The 26308-nt window shown below is 37.2% G+C and overlaps 2 protein-coding genes across 2 annotated transcripts in view; both read left to right on the forward strand.

The window, feature by feature from the left end:
• The window catches only part of LOC105215872 (synaptotagmin-5), a 145075-nt gene that overhangs the window by 64332 nt on the left and 54435 nt on the right, over positions 1-26308 (forward strand). The window lies entirely within an intron of this gene.
• Positions 4816-6579, forward strand: LOC114804409 (homeobox protein Hox-A4). Its single transcript, XM_029042664.2, has one exon. The coding sequence runs from the start codon at positions 5344-5346 to the stop codon at positions 6505-6507; it is 1164 nt and encodes a 387-aa protein (XP_028898497.1). The 5' UTR covers positions 4816-5343; the 3' UTR covers positions 6508-6579.

Genomic DNA, 26308 nt, shown 5'->3' on the forward strand with positions numbered 1-26308 from the left:
GATAGAAAAATTTAATTTGCATATACAATGTATTTAAGTAAAGCCAATACTCGGGTATTTACCTCCACATTCAAAAACAACGAAATCTTTAAATATTCATATTTTGCTATGTATTCAGGATCGGTCGGAAATCCGGTTTTGCAACGATTACTAGTTTACCAATGTATTGCCAATCAGAGGCGAGGGCAGCAAAAAATGGGAATGAAGTTAGTGCTTAAATAGTTCACAGGTGCTTCTAAAAGGACAAGCTACCAAAATGAATAGCTACAAAACTTCCAACTTTGTTGAGTATAAGGTAAATCTTTGCTTTGAAACCATTTAGATTGGCTAGGACCTGAGGAAAAAAAGAAAAATTGGAAAAATGGAGATATTAAACCAGTAAGGAAGGGTTAAGTTAAGAAATTTATTTATTTAATTTTATTAATATAACACACAATTAGACTCACATATTTGGCATATTCACATCTTTCTATAATATAAAAATGAATCGCAAAATGTGTTGCTAAGCGCATAACTCGAGAACCGCTAAACCGATTTCACAAATTCTTTTTTTTAGAATGTTTCTAGAGGTACCGGGATGAATCTTACGGAGAGAAAAATTTTAAAAATTGCCTGAAAAAGTCTTAAATCCACAATTTTCTAATCTCCCATACAAACAATTTGTGTCGTTAGTCTCGCAAAAAGTATAGAAGGGCCAAACCGATCTGGCTAATTTTAGTTTAGAAATATTTATGGAAGGCCAGGGAAAGATTAGAAAGAAAGTAAATATGGAAAAATTGTGAGGAAGATAACAAGAAGATGATTTTATTTGAATTGACAACAAAATTATAAAAAAATAAAACAAAAAATAATATTATTTTCAAAGTTGTCATTGTTGATTTGTTAAAATATTTCTATCATTATTCAATTGTATAATGCTGTATTGATAGACCAAAACAATTTGTAACAAGTAGGGAAAGGCAACCAAACATTTTATACTCTCGCAATTTATTGATGTAATTTTATTACACACAATTTGAAATAAAGTCCAATAGAATAACGAAAATCAGCATATATAGTACATGAGGGTTGAGGTAATTCCTAACCGATTTCACTCATATTCAACGCCCAGTTATAATGGGAATAGGGGCAACTTGGCGCCTGTTAGTAGGCCGACAAACGGCAATTCGGCCTTGAAATTACTCCTAAATTGCAAATCAACGAAACACCAGTCTGCAAAATCGCCAAAAAAAGAGCATAAAGAAGATTTTCCAGATATTCAAGTCGCTAAAGGTACTGCACAGGACTTTAAAAGATTTACGCGACAACGAAAATATTTTTGGTGAAGTCATGATTCTGCTGGCAGGTGATTTTCGCCAGACTATTCCTGGATCAACTGTTGCTGACGAACTAATCACATTCCTAAAATCATCTAATTTGTGGCGACACATAAAGAATCGCCAATTAACAAATAAAATACGAGTGTTTTTCCAAAAATATCATACTGCGATTGTAGAAATAGTTGAAAATGGTAGCGACGCAGTTGACACCTCGATGGATTAATAACATTTTTAACGGGTTTCTGTCACTTCATGGCCTCGAAAGTGGAGCTTATTCATCCTTTTTCCTGACATGAAACCATAATATATAACCATATAACCATATAATATAATATAATATATTGGTGGTAAAACACAAGGATCTCTTTGATCTTAATGCGACAATTTAGAATTTCGTTAAAGGAGAGTTGACACAGCTACAAACCAGGATGACGTATTCAATTAGCCCACAGACTAATTTAATTTAACTATGAAATTTGGTCATTTGTTACTTTCTCCAATATACGATTAAAAAATCAAAGTTTTACAAATTATGATGATTTACGCTTAACACAGATCTACAATAATGTCTATCAATCATTTTAAAATTTATCGGCTATAACGTTTTCGTCTTTATGCGTAAGAATTTTTTCTCTGCATTGAAAGATTTACTAATTTAATGTATACCTTAGCCACAAAAACGTGTGGCCGGGTCTGCTAGTATGGTATACAATTCATTGAAAGTTTCAAAACCCTAATATTTGGTACATATATGGGAGCTTATGACCCGATTTCACTCATTTTTGGCACGGAGACATATTATTAGAAGAAAAATATTCCCTCTGAATTTCTTCAAAATATCTGAGAAACTTACCTATATTTTCGGAAAAAATATATTAGCCCTTCTATGCAAAGTTCTGTTCCGATATCTTCACTAGTACAAACTTTATATATTGTAAAGTAAACGATTCGGATCGACTTCAAAGTCCTTATTTATGGGAGTAGGCGTTGTTGTGAACCGATTTGGCCTATTTTCACAAAATATCATTGGGATGCAAGGAAAATATCACAAACCGAATTTCATTGAAATAGGTCGTGCAGTTTCGAAGATATGGTTTTTGACCCATAAATCGGCGGAACCACGCCCATTTAAAATTTTGTATACCATTTTGAGTGTAGCTCTTCTGTACCTTTTTTATAATGAAATTGAAGATTTCTGCTGGCATTTTTAGTAGTTTTCAACATAACCTTGTATGGGAGGTGAGCGTGGTTATAATCAGACTTCCTATATCCATTTTTGGACTATATAAGGATATGTCTGTAGAAAACGACTCCTGAGAGTTTCGTTGATATAGCTTTAGTAGTTTACGAGATATGTGCTTTCCCACAAAAATTACATCCAAATATGGCCCTTCCTGGAACAATTTTTTGTACCAAATTGCACTTTCATTGCTGTATTTATGGCTAGTTTAGTTATCCCTGATCTAACTCGTTTAGACAACCGTTCAATGAACAAAACTGTTATACTCATTCTTTCCATTTGGTCGACGTACACTTCTTTCACAATCGCTTGTATCATAATTTATTTTTCTATAGTAAATGTCTCATCATTGGTGTACCTATTATTTTGAGCAGGCTGATTTAGGCTATGTAACATGTTTAGATCCACATTTCTTTGTTTTGCTTTATTCAAACGTGAAGTTTTTTTTTAATTTACTTGTAAATATCTAATGAATAGAATTGCGTCTGCACTTTTCTTCAAATTTGATTAAAAATTATTTTTGATGTGGTCTGCTTGCCAAAGTTTGGTGTACCTATTATTTTGAGCAGGTCTGTATATGTGGGATAGAGGAAATAATCGTTGGGGGAGAGTGAGGTACGAAAATATTGCTTAATTCTTTGAATTTATCAAACTATCACAAGTTGGATGAGTCGAAGAGTTGTTTTGATGAAAGAGCAATATTGTCGACGTCCCATCGATCCAATAGCTTACATTAGTATTATTTGTTTATTGCTTTACTGCATTCGAGAAACAACTTACCAAAACCTTGCCAGCCGATTCTGTGCTTTCGGACGTTTTGTACAACTTTCACCACACATTAACTATTCAGCGATCGGACTACCGATTGGAATCAGATGAATGTATGACGATTTCATCTATTGTTTCTCTTTCTTCTTGAGTTTAATCAGTGTAAATTTTCCTTTGGAAGTCGAAAAGGCTTGCCTCTTTGATCAATGTGCAAAAACATGGACAAGTTTTTGTTCGTGACGCAATCTTAAGTTCATAAGTAGTTAGAAGAATTTGATTGAATTCAAATAATTGTTTCTATATATAAAATTAAACGAGTAAGATATGGGGTTATTCCGGAGACATTTATTGTACTTCATTATGCGGTATGAAAATGAGCGAAATCTGATAATAACCACGCCCAAAAAATAGATTTTATCTTGATAAATAGTACAAAATGTTTGAAATATTCTCCAAAAATTGAAAATCTGTACGAGTATAGTTCTAAGTGATAAACCCTTTGGAAGATCCGCCAATCAGACTATGTCAGTTTCAATTTAAAACTTTAAACGCGTTTACTTCAAAACTCAATTTTTAAAGTTGGTGAACATGATTTCTCGATAAGTTTGCACACATCTTTCAAATTACATTATCTAGTTATTTTATGGTGTTTTTCTTTTTACTAGATTTTTATTTGATATTTTCAAATAGCACAAACGAAAATTTGACAAAAAAAAATGTGTGTTTGTTCAAAGTCTCTCAAAAATTCAAATTTATTTATTTTTTCTTCGTCAAATAACGGTTATTAACAAAATATGTTTGATTTATTGATTTTATATGAAGCTATCCACGGCGACTTGCTACTTTGAACTGAGTACGCAATTGATAAGTAAAGTCCACACTCGACGAACCAAAATCAAACTGTATAAGTTGCTCATTATTCCCGTCCTGAGGTATGGCGCAGAAGCGTGGACGATGACAACATCCGATGAGAGGAGTTTTCGAGAGAAAGATTTTGCGGAAGATTTATGGTCCCTTAAACATTGGCAACGGCGAATACCCCAGAAGATGGACAATTTTTGATAAGTGAGTTAGCTTACCTTCTTGAACTGGCTATTCTTCAGACTTCTTCTTGTTCTATCCTTCCTAATATCAATTTTTGTTATTTAAAATACTTTAAAACATTCAAATAAATTTAAAGCTGGTTTTCGGTCGAACAGTTATCTAAGATATCGCAAATTAAAATGAAGTATTATTCTATTATATTCGTCTTCCAACTATTACTTCTTAAAATTTTCAAATTCAATTCGTTGCTTCTTCAAAAGTTGTAAGAAATCACCCAAATCGAATGCAAGACTTACATCTGCTTAGCGTAAGCCAAACTCGTTCATATTTCTAATTAAAGTACATACATATGTACATATGCATACAACTTTCGACTTGAGGCCATGGCAGCACGTACCTGACATCTGCTTGAATCAGAAACGCTTGCCATGGAACACCCTAAGATATTACTAAACAATCTATTGAGCAGCAAAGAAAGGGCGGAGCATAAACGGCAACAATTACAAACTATTAACAAGTACGGCTTACAAACATACATATGTACAAACTCCATTGTGACCAACAACAAATTTACACAAATAAAATACACATCTATAATTTGTCAATTGGCGCTGGGTTTTAGAAACTCTAAATGGTCACAACAGCAACGAAAGAGTCCACGACGAGCCTGATGAGAGACGAGAGCGATAACTACCCTCAAATGATAATTTGTTGTGGTAGGAAAGAAGACAGTTTTGTTGTAACAACATGGCCGCATAGCTAGCCATAGTATTTGCTAGCATACCAAGGGTAGTTTCTCTTCCAATCCAAACCACCCTTACCGGAACCGCTTGGTATATAAAGCAGGATCACTCGCCAGATAAGAGCACAGTTACAATCTGAGAGTGATCGTGTACGGTTAATACCACAACTTCTAATTCTACGATTTTTTAAATATTTCCGTGTGTTGCGAAAGACTGATTTGTAGTCACAATGTCGCGTTCATTTTTAATGGATTCTCTGCTGAGCGATGTACCGCTATCTAAAAAGGATACTTTAGGTTCACCAACTGCCGCGTCTTTTACGTCGGGAGCATCAACGCCACCAAATATGGGAGCGGCAGCAGCTGCGGCGGCTGCAGCGGCAGCGGCCATATTACCCAGTATTCCAATGTTCCCATATCCCGCTAGTTATGTTGGCAGTTATCTATTTTCTTTGGGCATCCAGCAACAACAACAACAGCAGCAACATCATCATAAGCAACAGCAAGCAGCAGCAGCGGCGGCAGCAGTTGCAGCGGCAACCTCCTTGCATCATCACTCCAATTCTCAAGCTACGGCATCGCATTCCGCACTCTTACACCCGTACACCGCATCGCTTCTATCGCAAAAAAGAAAATCTCTGGGCTTTGAGCATTATTCTAGTGCGTCGCAATTGCCTTACAACACTCCCACATTGTCACACAGCGATGCCTTTTGTACATCACCATCAGCATCTTCAACGGGATCTACTATCGAATACGGCAGCTATGGTGATGAGACGCCGTCGGCAAAACGTTTCAAACAAGACTCCGCTTCATGTTCGCCTGTCAGTTCTCCAAACAAAAGTTGCGCCATACAACCAGTCAGTGTCGTCAACTCCTTTCCGAGTAACCAATGTTCGGTGTCCACGACTTCAAATACCGCATACTCAAACTCCAACATCTCCGTCACCTCGTGTGGACGTAGCATGCAACTGGATATTACACCAGTGATTACCGATTACGCGGACTCCAGTAAACGCATTCGCACCGCCTTCACCAGCACTCAACTACTAGAGCTCGAGCGTGAATTCTCCCTCAACGCATATTTATCTCGCCTGCGACGCATTGAGATCGCCAATCGATTACGTCTATCGGAGAAACAAGTGAAGATTTGGTTCCAGAATCGTCGCGTAAAACAAAAGAAGGGTTCGGAAAGTCCTACATTCAATTTTGCCGCCGGCAGCATGAGTCCCACATCATCATCGGGTGACAAGCAGTCACAAAGTCCTGCCACATCACCAGTCCGCACCAGCCAACATTGCTGTTGTGCGAAGAATTTGAAACTTGAAGCGCGACAGGACGACGATTCTCCCACTCATTGTGGCAACCGATCCTGTGGACTAGCGGAAATTTAAGTACTATATTTTGTAGGTTAAGCGAATAGTCCCGGTGTAAAATGTAAATATTCTGTTGATAGTTATGATAGATAGCGGTGTTAAGAAATTTGTAAACTAAACGTATGTTTAAGAAGACTTTTAAATATAAAAAATTAATGAAAATTAAAAAATGGTCTCTTATGTTTGATATATCACATGGCTTAGATAAGTAGGTAAAGTGCTTAGGCCTTTAGGGTTGTTTCCATTGCGACACCACCAGGTGTATAATCTACTAGCACTGCTACATATATCTTCTCTGAACCATCCTGTGGTCTTGATAAAGTTATTCAATTCAAGCAGTTTTATAAGTGTAACTTCGGATACATTGTACAGAAAAGAATGGCCGATTGTTGTCCTTATCCTGTGCAAAGCTTTACATCCACATAGAAGATGTTCTACAGCCTCCTCCGCTTCTACTTTTTACTACACTTCTACTAGAGTTCTTAAATTGTTCCTTTTAAATTTCAATAAACAGCATGTGCGGCCCTTATTCCATTAAGGCCACGTTTGTTTGCTTGTTGGCCATGTCAGGGATTGTTTCCATCGAGACTATGTCTATGACATATGTATTTGTCGATTAAAATTCTACAAGTGGCCTCTATATGGAAATTTTGTTGTAAGGCGGTACCTAGTCTTCGAATCTTCTATCGATTCACAGTTTCCTGGAATGTCACTGTATGAGGCAATATTGAGGGACGAATATCGATTTATTTCTGACGGATTACGATAGTTCGTGATGTTTGGTTGAAGCGGGAACTTGATAAGTCTATTAAGGTTTCCTTTATTATAGGTAACTAGAAGGGAAGATTCCTTCTGTGGAAGTGCTGCCTTCGCTGCCACTTGCTGGCAGAACAAGTCTATAAGCAGAAGGTCTGACTTGGTGCTGTTCTAAAAGCTTCACTGATGCATATACTAGTCTTTCCATACGTTTTACCGCGCATTTCTTATCAATTATCTGGTAAGGATTGTTTACAAACTAATAAACCGTATGTCATAATCGATCTTAATACTGTCGTGTATAGCCAATTAGTAACATTATGGGTTGGTCCCCATTTAGGTCTTTTCTGCAAGCCTATCCTATCAGGAGTCGTTGAAGATAAAGGATACACGTTTTAGGTTTCACCGCAGTACTCAAAAACGATCCACTAAAAATAAATATGATAAAAATAATGCCCAGGCATTTCGCTCAAAAAATTAACTCGAATTCAAATCAAATTCGTACAAAATGCAACATATCAAATAAGCACCAGTATCGGTTTTTTTGATTACATATTCATAGTCGGAAATGTTCGTAATTTCTATGCTTGTCAGCTTATGTCACAATTCACCACACTGCGCTATTTACACATAAAAACGGTTATCCATTCATTTCCCATAGGATATTCATACAAATATGTGTGGATGCTATTGAAATGTGTGAAAATTTAATCTGACAAATTTTCGCATTCTTCCCAACTTATTCAGTTTGCATTCAAACATTGATGTTAGTAATTTGCTCATTTTTCGCTTAGACAGGATTACGATTCTGGTCTACTGTGCTGAATGAGAGCACTAGCAGTGGTTAACTATAAGCACACCCAGAATACATAGGCTCAACGTTCGAGTTCTAATACGCATGTCTTCCGATTTCTGTTAGCGCTTCCATAGTCGTACATGTCAATTGAGGCAATAGAACTGCTTTACGAGTTAATTCGTTTCATTACAATGGAGATACAAAACCTTTATGAGATACAAAAACCTTTATGCTAAAATTTTCCAAACCCTTGTGTGATGTTATTCTAATATGCAAATCCTATTACTCAGTCGTCTAAAACAAATTGTTAATGCATTTAAAGTAATTGCGTTTTCAGTTATTTCAGCTTCCGGTTTGTTTGTTTCCTTAACAATATTTTTAATTTGAAATGAAAATTGTAATTGTTTTAGGAACAAGAATCAGTGCCATCCATACCTACTCTTTGATTTTTTCCATTCTCATACTCTCGCAACAAGTTGCAAAGTGAGTAAAATAGATTTGTTCACATAATGGTTGTTTGTGTCACATAAAACTTAACTACTTAGATATCGGGTTATGCTCAAATATCGAAATTATCAGCATTTCGAGTTGAAATCCGGATGTTTGTCTGTCTGTCCGTTCGTGCAAGCGATAGCTTGAGTAAAACTTGAGATTTCTCATTGAAACCAAACTATCTCAAAAACTACTACCAATATATATCCAATCCCTCAAAATGCCGTTAAAAAAATATAAAATGCTATAACTTCTTCTTCTTGACTGGCGTAGACACAGCTTACGCGGTTATAGCCGAGCACAACAGCGCGCCACGCATCTCTCCTTTTGGCAGTTTGGCGCCAATTGGTAACACCAAGTGAGGCCAGGTCCTTATCCACCTGTTCCTTCCATCGGAGTGGAGGTCTCCTTCTTCCTCGGCTTCCACCAGCGGGTAATGCATCGAACACTTTCAGAGCTAGAGCACTTTCGTCCATTTGAACAACGTGACCTAGCCAGAGTAGCCGCTGTTTTTATTCGCTGAACTATGTTTATGTCGTCGAATAACACATACAGCTCATCATTTCATCGTCTGCGGTATTCGCCGTTGCCAATGTTTAAGGGTTCATAAATCTTCCGCGAAACCTTTCTCTCTAAAACTCCTAGTGCCGTCTCATCGGATGTTGACATCGTCCACGCTTCTGCACCGTGTAGTAGGACGGGAATGATGAGGGACTTGTTTTGAGTTTGGTTTTTGTTCGTCGAGAGAGAACTTTACTTTTCAATTGCCTACTCAGTCCATAGTAGTACCTGTTGGCAAGCGTGATTCTGTGTTGGATTTCCAGGCTGAAATTGTTATTACTGTTAATGCTAGTTCTCGGATAGACGAAATTATCTACAACATCAAAGTTATGACTATTAACGCGAATGCGCTGACTGTTTGTTTGCTGACAGGAGATATTTCGTCTAGTCCTCGTTCACCACCAGACCCATTCGCTTCGCTTCCGCATCCAGTCTGGAAAAAGCAGAACTGACGGCGTGGGTGTTGTTTCCAATGATATCGATATCATCGGCATACGCCAGCTGAACACTCTTATAGGAGATTGTACCTTATTCTGACGGAGTTTTTGGTGTTGCTCAACGTCAGCTTACACAGCCATATTAGTTTAGCAGAGATGCCAAATTCAGACATCGCGGCATAGAGGCGGATTTTTTTCTGGAAAAATGGGCGTAGTGGATCAACTAATTGATCACCATTTTATAAAAAATTATATATTATAAAAAATTTCTTTGATTTTCTTACTTTTTTCAATGAATATGTTTATTGATGTTGTAATTAAGAAAATACAACAAAAAATATTTGTGTGCACACCAATAGTTGACCTTTGAACCAAAATAGTTTTATTTAATGGCGTGATCGTCTTTGTCATCTAACAATACATGGAGCCTTCGGGGTATGCTCTCGACAAGATTTTGGCATAGATCTGGAGATATATTGGAGCCTCCCCAGGGCTCCAGGTCTAATCCATTATTGACCCCACATAATTTTTTGAAAGAGACTTCGCTTTAAATGGCCCAGTGATTCTGAAAGGTTTAAAGATTAGGGCAGTCAAGGATATTAAAAATATTTGCGGACACCCGCTTTCTTGCTATTTCGACGTATGCTTAGAGTAGCTATCGTATTGGAGTGTAACGTCTAAGAGCACTGTTTGCAATAAATTTAAGTTAAAGCTTTAAACCACTATTCCAATATACTGACATGTTGAGGATGCTGTCATCGACTTTCACAAGTTTTCTAAAGTGGTTTTCAATTTTGCACCACCATTATAACAATTTTTGGAAACTATTTTCCGGATCGTCACATTATTTTCAAATCTTGATTCCCTCGGTTTTTTGACTTAATTGCAACGTTTCTCTTAGTATTTATTTTTGTATATTGTTGGTGTAAATACTAATAGAAAAGAAACTCTTGTCTAAAATATTTGGCATATAAACTAACACTTTTAAATGTGATCAATTAGTTGAGTCACCGAATTTCAAAAACTAGTAAAACTATATGAATCAAACTTTCTGTCATGTTTTTCCTTTATACCACATATGCCTCCACCTACTCTGTTTCGATTAACGGTATTAAATATAGGTACTGCTTACAATATTTATAACATAAATGAAACGAAATCGGAAAATCTTCAAAATACTCCAAGCAACTCAGACATTAGGACCCCAGGTAACACTTTAATTTCAAGTATCCAATTCAAGTGCCCACTTCAGTGCAGTCAACAATTTGAAAACATGTGACAAATACGTATTGATGCGATCGGTGAATCGTTGAATACGAGTTTATATCCAACAACGCTTCGTTTTGTAAAGAACTGCAGGAGTTTTATGGTCAGAGTTCTAGTACAACAAATACGCCACTGTAAGAAAGAGTCATGCCAGGCATTTTTACCTGTGGAAATTCCTTTTAAACCGCCGACGGTGTTTTTCATTACGAATAACAACAAAAAACTGTGATGAATCGAGCAATAGAACTGTGAATGAATGCAGAAGAAACGAGGAGAGACACAGAAGACACTGACTTGGGATGACAATTGGAATGACGGGGCGTAGAATCATTACAATTGGCAATCGTTTTTGGCCAGTTGGCAATATACGCACATACATATATACCTTCAAATGTATCGAAAGCATTGTCAACTGCAAGCAACACAAACAAAAGGTCAATTTTCGAATTTTCAAATCACAATTTCCAATTCTTTATTTTGTTTTCAAATTACAAACACCAAAATCACTGAATTGTTATTTTACTCGATTTCAATTCAACCATTGTAATTCGCAAAGAATTCGGGTATTCTTCTCGCTCAAGTGTAGGCACTTGAAGTATTCGTGTGCGTCGGAGCATGGACATGTCGAATTGTTTTTTTCTCTTTTTTCTTCGTTGCATGATTTTGCAGGTTCTTTCGGCAAACTGCTAACTTTTCGATAGTTATCGCTCGCTTATCTTTTCTTGATCGCTAATTGATTGTGTTAAAATGTAATTTTGCGTCATCATTTGTGCGCTAAAAATCATAAATTGCTGTGAGCGTAATTTGCCAATTACCAATGGACCCGTAAGTGTCGTGGGAATCCACGAATATTATTTGTTAAATAATTCTTTTCACGTTGATTTTTTTACGGTTTTCGAAGTGATTAATTATATGTATTATGATTAGGCAGATTTTCAAGTGACATTTATTCCATTATGTAATATCATCGATGAGAATATTTAGAATATTCGCAAGAAATCTGTTAGTGAAAAATTAATTTCACTTGCTTTACTGGAATAAGCTCTCGATTACACTCTTGACTACAGTGCCTATAAATTCAGTTATATACTACTATTATAAAGAGGAAAGATTTGTATGTATAATATGTTTGTAACGAATAAACTCAAAAACTAAAGTGCCGATTTCAAAAATTCTTTCACCATTGAAAAGCTACATTCACCCCGAGTAACATAGGCTATATTTATTGCTAGAATCTCAACTTTCTGGAAATAGTTCCCAGGAGACGGTATCAAAATGGCTCCGTGATGGAGAATCTTAATCTGAAACTGAAAATCGTCTTGCAAGTCACTCTCTTCGCATCGCAATCGTGTGCCAAAGAGTCGAGTAAAGAGCGCTCGCAACTGCTTGCTGAACAAAATTTCAAAACCTCCCAAGTACGCGGTTGAGAGTCGAGTAAGGGGCATGTGCTGCGGCTTGAAGAACAAAATATTAGAAATATACAAGCTCGCACTAGGGCTTCGAACTCTGAGCGTTCATAATCAGAGAGAAAGACGCCACAGACTAGAGATCGTAATCAAGTTTTAGCTCATTGCAAATAAAATATAATCTCATGTTCGAATTTTCCTCGTTTTACTTTTGAAAAAAGAGACCACGCATGAAAGGGCATAGTATTGCTGATCCTCTCTGAATTAAAATATTTTAGTTCTTTTCAACAGTACTACTATTTTATTCGTAATGCTTATTTTCCCAGAGGTCTATTTCTCCATTATAAAAGAGATTACCACATCGTAATGTGTAGCATCATGTTCTGCGATAATAATTAAGGAGCTAAGTGGTTGGATCCAAAAGAATTATGGACATAGTGGTATCCTGGAGCAACTCAATAAATCATACTACTTTCTCCCAAAGTTGGATTTCTATAGTTATTTCCGGGTGAGGATACAGTTTAAAAGAGAATGAAGAAGGGGCTTAATAGGAGAGGAAGATACCATCTCAGTCTATACCGACGGGTCCAAAGTGGATTCCGGAGTAGGCACGGGAGTATATTACGATGATCTTGACATTTTCTTCTCTATTTGCAGCTCTATTAAATAACAACGATACATAATGCAACAATATACACAGATAGCCACGCGGCACTCCTGACCTTGTCGTCGCCCATGACTAATTCCAGCACAGCCTAAATTACAAGAAGGCATTAAGCTCACTGTATGAGAAACCCCACCCTGATCTGGGTTGCAGACCAAAGGAACATTTTCGGTGACTAAAAAGCAGACGAGTTGGCACAGGCAGGATCCTTTCTAATTGAATCCAGGGCAGAGGTAATATCATGCTCGTTAAGATCGATAATGAGAGCGCAATACACAATTTCAATTAGCCGAATGTAAAATAACTAAACAAATATGGCCAAAATACGACAAGATCAGAACCAGGGCCTTATTAAATAGGTCTAGGAAAAGTATTTTCAGACTAACAGCTACTATAACAGGGCATTGGCCATTTGGAGAACGTGCGTTGAAAATGGGTATGACCTACAAGAACATTTGTCACCGCTGACACTGAATATTTGGAATCCATCAGGCATCTTTCTTGAATGGATGTCTACTAGAAGCATATTGTAGCTTCATCGAAAGCACAAAACTGTGTTAACGAAAAAATTAAATGTAATCTTTATGAAATATCAGATATTTATGCAAGTAGCCACTTGTTGCAGCTTTTCAGACAAATTTCTTATGATTAGGTGTAATATCAAAATGTGCAATAGGAGATAAATAGGAGGAAGTTTAGTGAAATGAAAATTCTCAGATTGTTACAATTCCGAACTATACTACATATTTATAATATTTGACAAAGTAGTAATACATTTGAACAGTATAAAGTCAACTTAAACACATGTATTAATCACAAGTAACATTCCAAATGCAATTTGCATATTTTCATTGGCATATGCACGAATGACGCTCCCGTTATTGTTGCACCCTAACCAAAATTGGTACAGTCAAGTCTTAACAGCAACAAAATGCCTATTTTCACTTCTGCCAGGTGTGCAATTTTCTATGCCTGCAATGGCATTTCGCTCAGACGTATACTCCCCACAGCATGTGATCACACCCACCTGCAGCGAATGCGCACCCGCAGTTTAGCACAAGGCGAGGCACTCCATAACAACACTTCGGTGCAGCGACGATCACTTCATGAATGAATGGCGAGTAAACGATGCAAAAATGCGAGTGCTACAAGTGCCTCTTCAGCTCAAGTGCATACCTGCGTAGTTTCAACAGGCCAAGTCGACAGTCGATAGTCGGCATGAATGAGCCCACTTGGCAGCGCTACAGGCATGAATGAAGTAAGCGAAGAGAGCACGAAGGTCAAGCAGCGTAGACAATAGCTCAGATAGTAAGCGATACACATTGTGATTCGGATGATTTGCCAATGTAATGGCATAGGTATTGCTCGACAATGTTTGAAATCTATTTAAAAAATCATTAGACGACGAAACATTTGGATTTCCCTTCATTGTTATTTTCAATTGTTTTGTGTAGGCCTTCGTATTGTGTTAACACTTGTAGGTTCTTCGGAATTTCCATAGAATCCGCCATGGCTGAGAGTATGCAAGACGGTATCGACTTCTTATTGTTTTAATTCATGACTTTTCAAATACACATTGCGATTGTATTTTGAAAACCATCGGTCTAGACGTCTGATAGCATTTCTTTTGTTTTCAGTTTCTACTGCCAGACTGTATGTCGCCAAAATGTTGGTTATTACAGAAAATTTGGCGACAGTATGTCTGGCTTGTTCGGTGGACAGTTGCGCGGTCAGTATTTTACAGAGAGTACCTGTCTCTCCTGGGAAACATTCAATTTGAATTGATTGGCTGTTATTGAGTACTATTTGAGCGAGATGGCGAAAATGCACGAAGAACTCTTACGAAGAATCGGTAGATGGTATACAAAGTCAATAAGTACAGTGTAGTTGTAATTAAATATTAAATAATATTTTTTTGTTGTGGTTGTGGATATCAAGGAGAAATTAAACGCATTTAATTTAATGTTATGGCCAATAATTTAACTTATTATAAATAAAAGGATTGACCATTATGTTTTAAAAACAATTTCTGGTAATTGCCCATCGCGGCTAGATAAAATAAATTCCAGTCAAGAGTCTAACTTTTGTACCACTTTTTGAACCAAAGAGGGCCGTATTTTATTAATAAACGTTGTTCCGCACTAGGCCTGTTCATTATGAAATGGCAAACCAAATCGAGTATAAATCAAGTAACAGCTGACAGAAAAGTAACTCCGAAAAGCCACAAAGCCAAAAACTTTTTGGCCACATGTCTGAAAAACACCCGTTATTATAAATCTTCTTCATCTTGACTGGCGTAGACACCGCTTACGCGGTTATAGCTGAGTCCACAACAGCGCGCCACGCATCTCTCCTTTTGGCAGTTTGGCGCCAATTAGTAATACCAAGCGAAGCCTGGTCCTTCCATCGGAGTGAAGGTCTCCCTCTTCCGACGGGAATGACGAGGGACTTGTAGTGTTTGGTTTTTGTTCGTCGAGAGAGGACTTAACTTTTCAATTGCCTACTCAGTCCATAGTAGCACCTGTTGGCAAGAGTGACTCTGCGTTGGATTTCCAGGCTGACATTGTTATTGCTGTTAATGCTGGTTCCCAGATAGACGAAATTATCTACAACTTCAATGTTATGACTGTCAACAGTGACGTGAGTGGGATGTTGAAGAGACTTATCCCACGGTAATTGGGTTTGTGTATTCGGCATGCATGATTCCAATCGTCAGACATGCTTTCTTCCGACCATATTCCGCAAAGAAGCTGATGCATGCACCTTATCAGCTTTTCGCCGCCGTATTTGAAAAGCTCGGCCGGTAATCCATCGGCCCCCGCCGCCTTGTTGTTCTTCAAGCGGGTAATTGCTATTCGAATTTCTTCACAGTCGGGCATGGAAAATCTGCTCCATCGTCGTCGATTGGGGAACCGGTTCGCCATCTTGTTGTTTTGTACTTTGACTGCCATTCAGCAGGCTGGAAAAGTGTTCCCTCCACAAACTCAGTATACTCTGGTCATCAATAACTAGATCACCTCTGGGGGTTCTACAGGAGTGTGCTCCGGTCTTGAAACCTTCAGTTAGTCGCCGGGTCTTTTCGTAGAATTTTCGAGCATTACCCCTGCTTGTCAAGCTCTTCGAGTAGAAAATAGTTCGGCTGTCGGTTATGATTGCAGCTTCTCGATGTCGACCCTTCCTTGTGTTGTTGTGTTTACACAGAGTCGGGTGCGTATTTTAACTGCTACAAGATAGTGGTCCGAGTCGATGTTTGGACCACGGGGCGTATGCACATCTAAAAAACACTGGAGAGATGTAGTCCATCTATCACAATATGATCGATCTGGTTTCGCGTGATGCGATCGGGGGACAGCCAAGTAGCTTGATACATTTCCTTATGCTGGAATCTAGTACTACAGACGACCATATTTCGGGCCCCAGCGAAGTCGATCAGCCTCAGACCGTTTGGCGATGTTTCGTCATGGAGGCTAATTTTCCGACTGTTGTGCCAAAGACACCTTCTTTACCCACCCTAGCGTTAAAATCGCCAAGTACGATTTTGACTACGTGGCGCTCATAGGTTCGTTCCAGGCGCTCATTGTAAGTATCTTTGGTCACATCGTCCTTCTCTTCCGCCGGGGAGTGGGCGAAAATAAGCGATATGTTGTAGAACCTCGCTTTGATGCGGATTGTGGCTAGACGTTCATCCACCCATGCCAGGACTCGACGACGGAGTCTCTCTACCTCCACAAATCCAACACCAAATTTGCACTCCTTTATATGGCCGCTGTAGTAGATGTCACAAGGACCCGTCCATCGCATTTTTTGCATGGCGGTGATGTCAGCCTTTACTTTTACGAGGTCATCAACCAGCTGTGCAGAGGCACCTTCCCAATTAAGGGTCCGGACATTCCAGGTGCATGCTCTTAATTCGTAATCCTTTATACGTTTGCAGTGGTCGTCATACAAATTGTGGTCTCTCATCCGAAATGGGTCCCAAACCTTACGCACAACCGCATAAGCGGGTTTCGCCTTCTCACTTTAGCTCGCCTCCAAACGGATGTCTGTTGGCTACCCAGAGGTTTCTTGGTCTAAAACATGAAGTCGTGAGCTGCTTGAGCCACATGCAAAAGAATCGTTCCTGGCCACTCCCAAATGAATGACAGTCAGAAACTTTCCTCACTTTCGTGAACTTCTACATATGACTCCATCCTCCACTCTATATAATTAAATATATGTATGCTTTACATATATGTATAACTGCATTCAAAATTGCTTTGAAGCATTGCAATGATGCTTTATTATATAGAGCTTTATTTTAAGTATCTTTGAAGCTTTTTTAGTCAGTCAAAAGCTTTTATGGCAAACCCCATAAAACATGCCATAATACATACATTGTACATATTTACATACATATAGCCAATAATAATGTATGACAAAGTGTGTATATATTAAATAAAAATTAATGGAGTCTATAAGGTGCACTGTGAAAATATCGTTAAAAAAATTTGAATTAATAACATACAAAAGTATTACAAAGCTTAGAAAGGTTGAATGGTTAAAAGATAAGACGAAGGAATAATAAATAAATTATTCAACGAATTATCATTTAATTTAGTTGATAAATCCAATTATTCGTAGAGTAAAGCTTCAAACAAAGTGAAATTTAAGAAACCGGCTGGAGAAGCTTCAGAAAAGGGCTACCATTGGTTTTCAACTTTTAACGTGATTTAGTTGAGAAATTAAATTAAATAGGGTTTCATATATAATCAATTTAAATAGGTGCAAATCAGTGATCAAATAAATAGGATATATTATATAATAAGTGAATCTGACTAAACAGGAAACAGGACTAAAGCACCTATAGAATGAAATAGAGAAATTATTGAGATTGATAGCCACCCACTAAACAATTTCCATATCTTTTATTTTATAATTAACATTTAATAGAAATTATAATATGGGCTTCAAACTAAACAGAAACAAATGTTGTACTGAATTTATGATCATAAGTCTGTGGGGTAGAAGTACATAACAGAGAGACAATGATTACAGGATGAGTAGTCAAATTATAATTGTTGTGATCTCAAAGCATTTGAAAATCATTGTATTTAAGTTGAAATAATTGATAATCCTAGTAACTAATCCATATATACATTTGTATGTATATGGATAAGCGATGTTACCTTATAAAAGCATATTCTAACACATTTAATATTTATAAATATACTCGAACAACTGTGATATGAAATATTCAGGATACAAATAGTCGGTTACAACCGTTTATGACTTCGTTGAAAGAGACACATATGACATATTTTGCACCTGTTACGCAACCAAATATATATGTACACATGTATGCACTTCTTCTTGTACTCGTCTATCTCTGCACATCCATGTGGACACATTTTTTTTGCTTTTATTGTACCCATCAGTGACATTTAATGTCTGGCGCAACACCATATGCAGCCACTATTACTATTACGTAATAGAAGTGGCACCGAATAACCCAACCTGGGGGATATGTACAAGTAAATTAATGTTTATCTACTAAACATGGCAATATCATTGACATCATTCTGTATGGGTATATGGAAACCTTTTTTGCACTGTTTCGTAAATGAAAAAATAGTTAAGTGGGTTGGGTTTTGTGGGGTAGAAAAGGCCTATTTTCAATATTTTTTCCTATGTAAAAAATTATTTGCGTAATTCAAACTTTTTTCTGCCTTATAGATACATGTTTAAAGAATAATTTCTGAAATTTTCAAAAAAAAAAGAATTAAAACTCCTCCATTTCCGGTTTTTCCCTCGGAATAAAGGTGCGTCCGCGTTGTCAGCATAACTCCTGACAGGATCATTTAAAAAAAAAAAATAAGTGGTTTAGTTAAGACCATAAACTCGTGCTTGAACGAAGGAAAGACAAGACAAAGGAAAAATAAAAATTTGAATTTTGGCAGATATTTTCCAAAAAAAATAAAAATGACGGTCAAATTTTCTTGACTTTTTTTTTAATAGTTGTAATTTAAAAAAAGAAATCCTTCGTTCAGACACTAGTAAATTGTATCTCGAGCACCTGTGCAAAATTTCATCAAGGTCGGTTGAGTAGTTTTCAAGAACATTTGACAACCGACTTTGAAAACACGGTTGCGAGAAAAACTGACTTGGAGCACATACCTTCCAAAGGCTGTATCTCCGAAATTATTATTCTGATCGACTTGAATATTTAGGATAATATTATTGGGATGTTGTAGAAATTAATAAGCCAAAAAATTTTTTTGAACCCACGAAACCTATGTAACCCCTTAAATGAACGATTACTAGTACCGATAATAAAGTGGCACAACAGGAATTATTTTTCATTACTTTTTCTAAAATACACATATTATTTGCATTGCTTTAAATATCTGCTCTTTCCATTACTCATGTCGCTATAAACTCAATGAGAACCAATGACTGAAAGAACATTGCTCATTTAATTCTTAAGGACCACCCTAATATAAGAATTTGCAATAAATATGTACAATATTTTCCTTGTTAAATTCCTTCAAAATGTTTAGAAAAGGAAATAAATGATCACTAATCCTAAGCGAGTCCAAATCTTCTCTAAATTCAAAGTCCAAGAGCCTCTTAAACAGTAAAAACCGAAAATGTTTCCTTAAATGAGCAAACATTTCGCATATTTCAAAACTCCAAGAGCCTTTTAAACAGTAAAAACCGAAAATGTTTCCTTAAATGAGCAAACATTTTGCATATTTCAATGCGTAAATGCCATTACACTAAAATTCCGATTTTCCGAACGAACTCTAATTCTTTGATTAAACCGCATGAAAATTCTCAGCATCGGTGAAGGGTGCGATGAAGAAAATATTAAGGACTGTCTGTACTGCGATAATGAAAACGCTGGATTCCAAATTATAACTAATGATGAAGATACTGAAACTGGGGATATATGTCAAGTATAAACTCACGCAGAAGATTTTGGAGCTCTAGATGCTTTTAAGTGTTTTGAAAGACAGGACGTATTGGATCCCATTGAGTTCTTACAATTACATCAAGGACTTGGACTTGAAGAGATGTGACTCATTCCGACACAGATTAATCACAAGTTACTTTCAACCAAATTTTTAAATTACATATGTATTATGTAGTTCATTATTGTTATAGCTCGTGTTTTAGATATCGCATTAGATAATAAAAATATATTAAAATTAAAATAATGTGCTGATTGGCTTTGAAATCGATTATCCAGATTATCCAGTTTATCTGGAATATTATTTGATCCGGATAATCGGGATTCTACTGTACTTTGCTTTTAATGCCATCATTGTAGTGAATATTGGAGAGGTGACAAACTGAATGTCGCTTTAAACAATGCATGTTCGCGTTACCCGTTGAAGTAACACCAAACGGTAACCCGAGCAAGAGCGCGCCAAGCGAGTTCTGAAGGAGTATATTTACGACAAGCTTTGTTTCTCTTTTGTTATGTGTGTCCGTTTGCTAAGTCTAACTGCTTGGTTGTTGGATCATATAACGCAAGAAATTAAAATTACCAAAAAACACGAGATTTATTGTGGCCGATGTGAGTTCTTTGCGGAATGCCACAGGTTGAGGGTCTCCTCCCACCTACCGGTGTTAATTTATTGCTGTTCCAATACACTTACTAAGTACTAACGTAAATTAGCGCTTTGTGGAATATTTTTAACATAATTATGGTGATTTTTATGATGCAATAAAAACAAGTTCCTTGGCTATGATTTAACTACATAAAGAAATAAATTAAATTCGCGCGAACTCGGGCTGCATAGTTTTTACTGTGTGTGGTAAAAGGGTCGTAATTGGAGCCAAAAATGTGGCGGTAACACGAGCAAAGTGTTTTGTTTTAACTCTTTCGGAGATCTAGAAATGTCTACATTTACTGTTATCAAGAAATAAGCACGCGCGTATATTAATTTACGCGACACTTTTTGGTTGAGTTTGACTGAATAATAAATTTTTTCGATTGCGGGTGCTCATGGGCCTTACGTAACTGGGAATAATTTTGAAGAGCGAGTTATGGAGCCATCTTGTGTAGTTTTCTTAACAGGCTATATAAATAGTTTCGATTTCAAAACAAGACCTTCCTCTAATTTCTATGGTGTTATTAACCTGTACCATATTTTAATATATAAGATAGTATATCTCAAATTTCAATATAATCTGTTCCTAGATATATGGATAGCATACGGTATCATGCGGCAACTTATCAGGTGAAATCAACTTTTTATGCTCATATTCACGTTTTCAAAAACAAAAAAATGAAAAATAAGTTATGTCAATACATAGCCTTTCGTTGGCACTCTAATTAAGTGTACATACCTATATATTATATAAATTCTATTTGTATGTATGTATTCTACAATTCTCGACCACTCTGACTTTTGAACTCAATCATGCGTACTCAAAATCACATTCCCCAAGGATTGTTTGGACAAACTCTCTCTCGCGCGCTCTCAAGCTTAATTCATACTTCTATTACAAGCGGATGTTGTAAAAATTTCATATTCATGCAACTTGGAACACTCGATTACACTTGAACTTATGTCATATGTATATTTGTCTGTATATATGTATATTGCTAAATGTAAGTATACAGTTAACTCTATACATTTATTTGTTGTAATAGTATAGCATATGTTTGTACGAGCACATCAACGTTAAACTTCTGTGTATAAACAGAGAAAGCTTTTTGGAACGCCTACGTAAATGCTTTGGAGCTTTTTCGAAGTCTCGCCTGTTGTAAAAATAAAAACGAAAAAAAAAACAACAATAGCAAAAACAAAAAACCTCATTCAGTTCATGCAAGGGTGGGGAAGTGCACTCTTTAACAATTGATTTGCTATATCTATTTTTCTACATGTTGAATGCCAAAAACATATAGTTCAATTAAAGTTCAAGGACATTCATGTACATACATACTGACTAAGTATATACACAAATGCACATAATATATTTACATATTTACAAAGATTGCATAAAACGGGAAAAAGTAATTATGTCTCCTTAATTTAAATCATACACATATGTACATACTTATTTATGTACATATGTATATACATGCAATAATTGTGTATTTTAAAGAAGCGAGCTCGTTTCGACACTTAATCCAAAATCCTTAATCCAAAGCTCCGAGTAGATCCCATAGATTTAATTAGATTGCTATTTGATTAATTTTTGGACCACACTAGATTTGGATACCTCAATTTCTGTCTGCAACAAAGGAATATAGGCTATTTTTAAAGAAACATAATTTTCTCGTGGTATAGTAAAATACTTACAGAAGGTTTCGAGACAGGAGCATTATCATATAGGAACCAAGGTAGTAATCTGGTCACTGCGAAGAAGTGATAAGGTGCATGCATCAGCTTCTTTGCAAAATATGGTCGGACGAAAGCATGCCCGATGATTGGAATCTCATTTTGCTCTGCCTAATCCACAAAAAGGTAGACTCCACAGTTTCTGCCAATTTCAATTACCGTGTTATAAGCCTTATCCATATCGCATACAAGGTCCTATCGAGCGTAATGTGTGAAATACTAAAACCCACCGTCAACATACTGATTGGATCTATGCAAAACTAATACGGCTGTGTAAACTGATTCGTGCAACACCAAAAGCTCCGTCAGTATCCGCAAAGACCTCTCCGAACCGTTCCACATTAAACAAAATTTGAGACATGATGACTATCGTCATCAATCTATTGCTGGATAAAATAATAAGAGCAGGAGAACGAAATAGAGAAGGTACAATCTTCTATAAAGTAATGACGAAATATCTCCTGACATAAAACAAACAGTCAGCGCATTCGCCTCTTGAAATTGTAGATAATTTCGTATACCTCGGAACCATCATCAACAACACAAACATTGTCAGCCTTAAGCGCCCAATACACTACGATTTTGATATTTTTCAGATTGCACAAGCATGCTGACGTACTTTATTGCGAATTCACCGTATTTAATTGGAATTTTCAAAAATGTTTTGGGGAGAATTTATTGATTTATGTGAATCAATGCCGAGCTTATGTAAATTATAGCTGTGAAATAAAATACAAGTGCTATAAGATAATGATTGCTAAATTAAAAGAAATAGATTCTTAGGCCAACAGTGATATAGTTGTGAAGAAATAAACTAATTTTGTATCTCTATCCATAACGACCTTTTCCATGTAAAATTTGTAAAAAAATGAATATTGCATCAACATGCTGCTGTGGTGTATGCTTCAAGCTTGTTGGCACCATCAGTTGATTGCACCAGCATGTTGGTGTAGTTTATTGGCCAATTTAAAATCCAAAGCAGAATTACTCTTGCCAACAAATGCTACTTTGGACTGGATAGGCAATTGAAAAGTAATGCTCCCTTTCGACGAAACAAAAATCTACAAGTCGCTCATCCTGCGTTATGGCGCCAAAGCGTGGACGAGGTCAACATCCGATGAGACGGCACTAGGAGTTTTCGAGAGAAAGGTTTTAATATTGACAATGGCGAATATCGCAAAAGATGGAATGATGAGCTGTATGTGTTGTTCGACGACATAGACATAGTCCAGCGAATAAAAAGACAGCGGCTACGCTGGCTAGGTCATGTTGTTTGGATGGAAGAAAAGGCTCCAGCTTTGAGAGTGTTCGATGCCGTACCCGCTGGTGGATCTCAGGAAGAGGAAGGCCTCCACTTCGTTGGAAAGATAAGGTGGAGAGTAAGAAGGGGGAGTGAATGGCGCGCTCGATCTTCAACGACGATCCTGAATTTGAGTTTGGTTTTTCAGTTTATTTGGTCACTAGATTTGAGTATTTCAGGGTCGGCAAAAATTCCTCTTGGCTATATCCTCCGCACCGATGACGACTGGGCAATGGATGGCGCGACCTGCATTACTGTGGTCTCAAGCAGACAGTGGCTGGCTAAGTCATGGCAGTACAGGCAGGCCCCATCTAGTTAAGGCTGGGTGTACAGCTGTCACCAGGAAACATAATCGGGCAAACACATGCATTGTCTATACGATGACTTCGACAGGTGCATAATGAAAAGAATCAAAGCGCGATGGAAGAATTTACCGGGTTGTAAAACCGCTAAGGTCATATGCAAAGCGGTAGATCAGATACATATATACATGTTTACTACTAGCACACGATACAAAGGACTGTAGGACCATGGTTGCCATAATGGTCACACCCTAGATTATAAGATGGGACTGTCAGATCAGAAGGAATGCAGGAAGTGTCAAGAGCAGGACACCAAAGAAACAGATGTCTTGAGGCCGCACAGTAAGATAAGTTGAAGGAAATGTCGTTAGTGAGGCCTCATAACCTATCAAAATTCGCGTCAAGCTCTTGCATCCTAACCGATGACTACTACTCATTGAATAAGTGATGGAACTCCATCCGGTATTATGGTATCGCGAAGGACCAAAACTGGTCTATGCGGGGCCTGCTGGCAAGTGGGTCATCGGTATCATATATGGACATGTCTATGTACATACACACATATGTATGAGCTTCTATTGAGTATCGCTGAAAATCCGTTGCTATCGATGGCTTAAATCAATGCGTATCCACTTCTGTTAGCCACTGTGGCAGACAGAAGTATGTGTATCAGACCCACATACTACAAACACGGGTCTACATGTCTACCCATAGATGTGCGTAAATGTGTTGCATATTTAGATTATGGATTTTAGAAAAGTAGTTTTGTTTAACTTTCTCGAAATGTGAGCGTGTAAATATTACTCTATACAATATTTAACTAATGCAAACAGTTCTGAGGTAAATATGTACATATATATATGTATATATATTTTTACGAGAATTTTACGCTCATCCACCTCCAACCCGCAGTTGCTCTCGCGTAACGGTTTACACGAGTATGCAACAGCTGTTTTCGACAATCGCTCCATGCGTCTGCTCCGAAAGTGGCAACAAGTTGCGAAAAAGCTCCGTTCCACCCCACTCCACATGCTGATGCCTCTCTTCTTTGTTAGCGCCAAACCATGCTAACGGTACACGGTGTTTGTGTGTGTATGTGTCTGTATACCGTTGTGTGTTTATTCGTGCGTCGACGTGAAATTTCAATGCCAACTTTGCGTAAAGCTTTCGAATGTGCTCACAGAGGCGAAATTTTTGCAACTTGTTGGTGGAGTCCTTGCCAAAAGGATATCGGGCCATCAGTTGTCGGTGCGCGTCTACAGCGATTTGAACGTTCAAAGCGGATAGTGATTAGATACGGCGGTCATATTAGAACTCCAAAGTAATTTTCTGAAAATACGGTGCGGGGGTACGACCGTGACGACGTTATTGTGTCTGTGGCTGTGTTAGTGTCCGTGCGAAGTAACGGTGTTCTAACGGTACATGCGTACATACCTAAGGTGTGCGAGCCGTAGCCATAGTGTATCAAGTGCTTTCAAGTACGTGTCTGTGTGTGTAAAGTATTTAATGAAATACGCAGTTACCAAGACAATTCTTGTCTCTGGTTCCATTTAAATGCGTCTGTATGTGTGAGTGTTTGCAGCACGAAATGAAATATTTGGTGAATTTTAGACTTTGAATAAAAGTTACCCAAACGAAAATATGTCTACATCAATAACTAATATGCGAAAGATATTGACAGAAGTCAAAGCTGGAGGGGTAGGGTTTTCGGGATAACAGCACATTTTCCAATGCGCAAGTATAACATAAAGTTAATATTCTTCAATAAACAAAAAGAGATTCATTGCACTAATATTAGAAACAAATAAGGAAGGGCTAAGTTCGGGTGTAACCGAACGTTTTATACTCTCGCAATTTATTTATTTTACTTTATTTTATTATATAATACACAATTTGACCCACATATTCGTCATATATATTGTATAAAGTCCATTGAAAGTTGGAAACCATATTATTAGGTTAGAAGCACCGAGGTCCTCGTGTTCGATATATGGGGTCTTAAAAACCTATGGTCCGATTTCGGCGATTTTTAGAATGGGGCTGCCACACTATTAACATAATATTTGTGCAAAGTTCTGCATCGATAAATAAATAAATAAATTCTGGTATATAGGAAGTAGGCGTGGTAGTGAAGCGATTTGGCCTATTTTCACAACATATCATTGGGATGTAAGGAAACTATTACAAGCCAAGTTTCATTGAAATCGGTCGAGTAGTTCCTGAGGTATGGTTTTTGACCCATAAATGGGCGACGCCACGCCCATTTTCCATTTTGTAAAAAAGTCTGAGTGCAGCTTTCATCTGCCATTTCTTATGTGAAATTTAGTGTTTGTGACGTTTTTCGTTAGTGAGTTAACCCACTTTTAGTAATTTTCAACCTAACTTTTGTATGGGAGGTGGGCGTGGTTATTAACCGATTTCTTTCATTTTTGAACTGTATTAGGAAGTGGCTAAAAAAAAACGAATGCAGAAAGTTTGGTTTATATAGCTTTATTGGTTTGTGAGAT

The sequence above is a fragment of the Zeugodacus cucurbitae genome, chromosome 4 (genome assembly GCF_028554725.1).
Source record: "Zeugodacus cucurbitae isolate PBARC_wt_2022May chromosome 4, idZeuCucr1.2, whole genome shotgun sequence".
Classification (NCBI taxonomy): Eukaryota; Metazoa; Arthropoda; class Insecta; order Diptera; family Tephritidae; genus Zeugodacus; species Zeugodacus cucurbitae.

What these genes read in the sequence shown, in the direction of transcription:
- LOC114804409 (XM_029042664.2), top strand. Translation starts at nt 5,344, where the DNA reads ATGTCGCGTTCATTTTTAATGGATTCTCTGCTGAGCGATGTACCGCTA.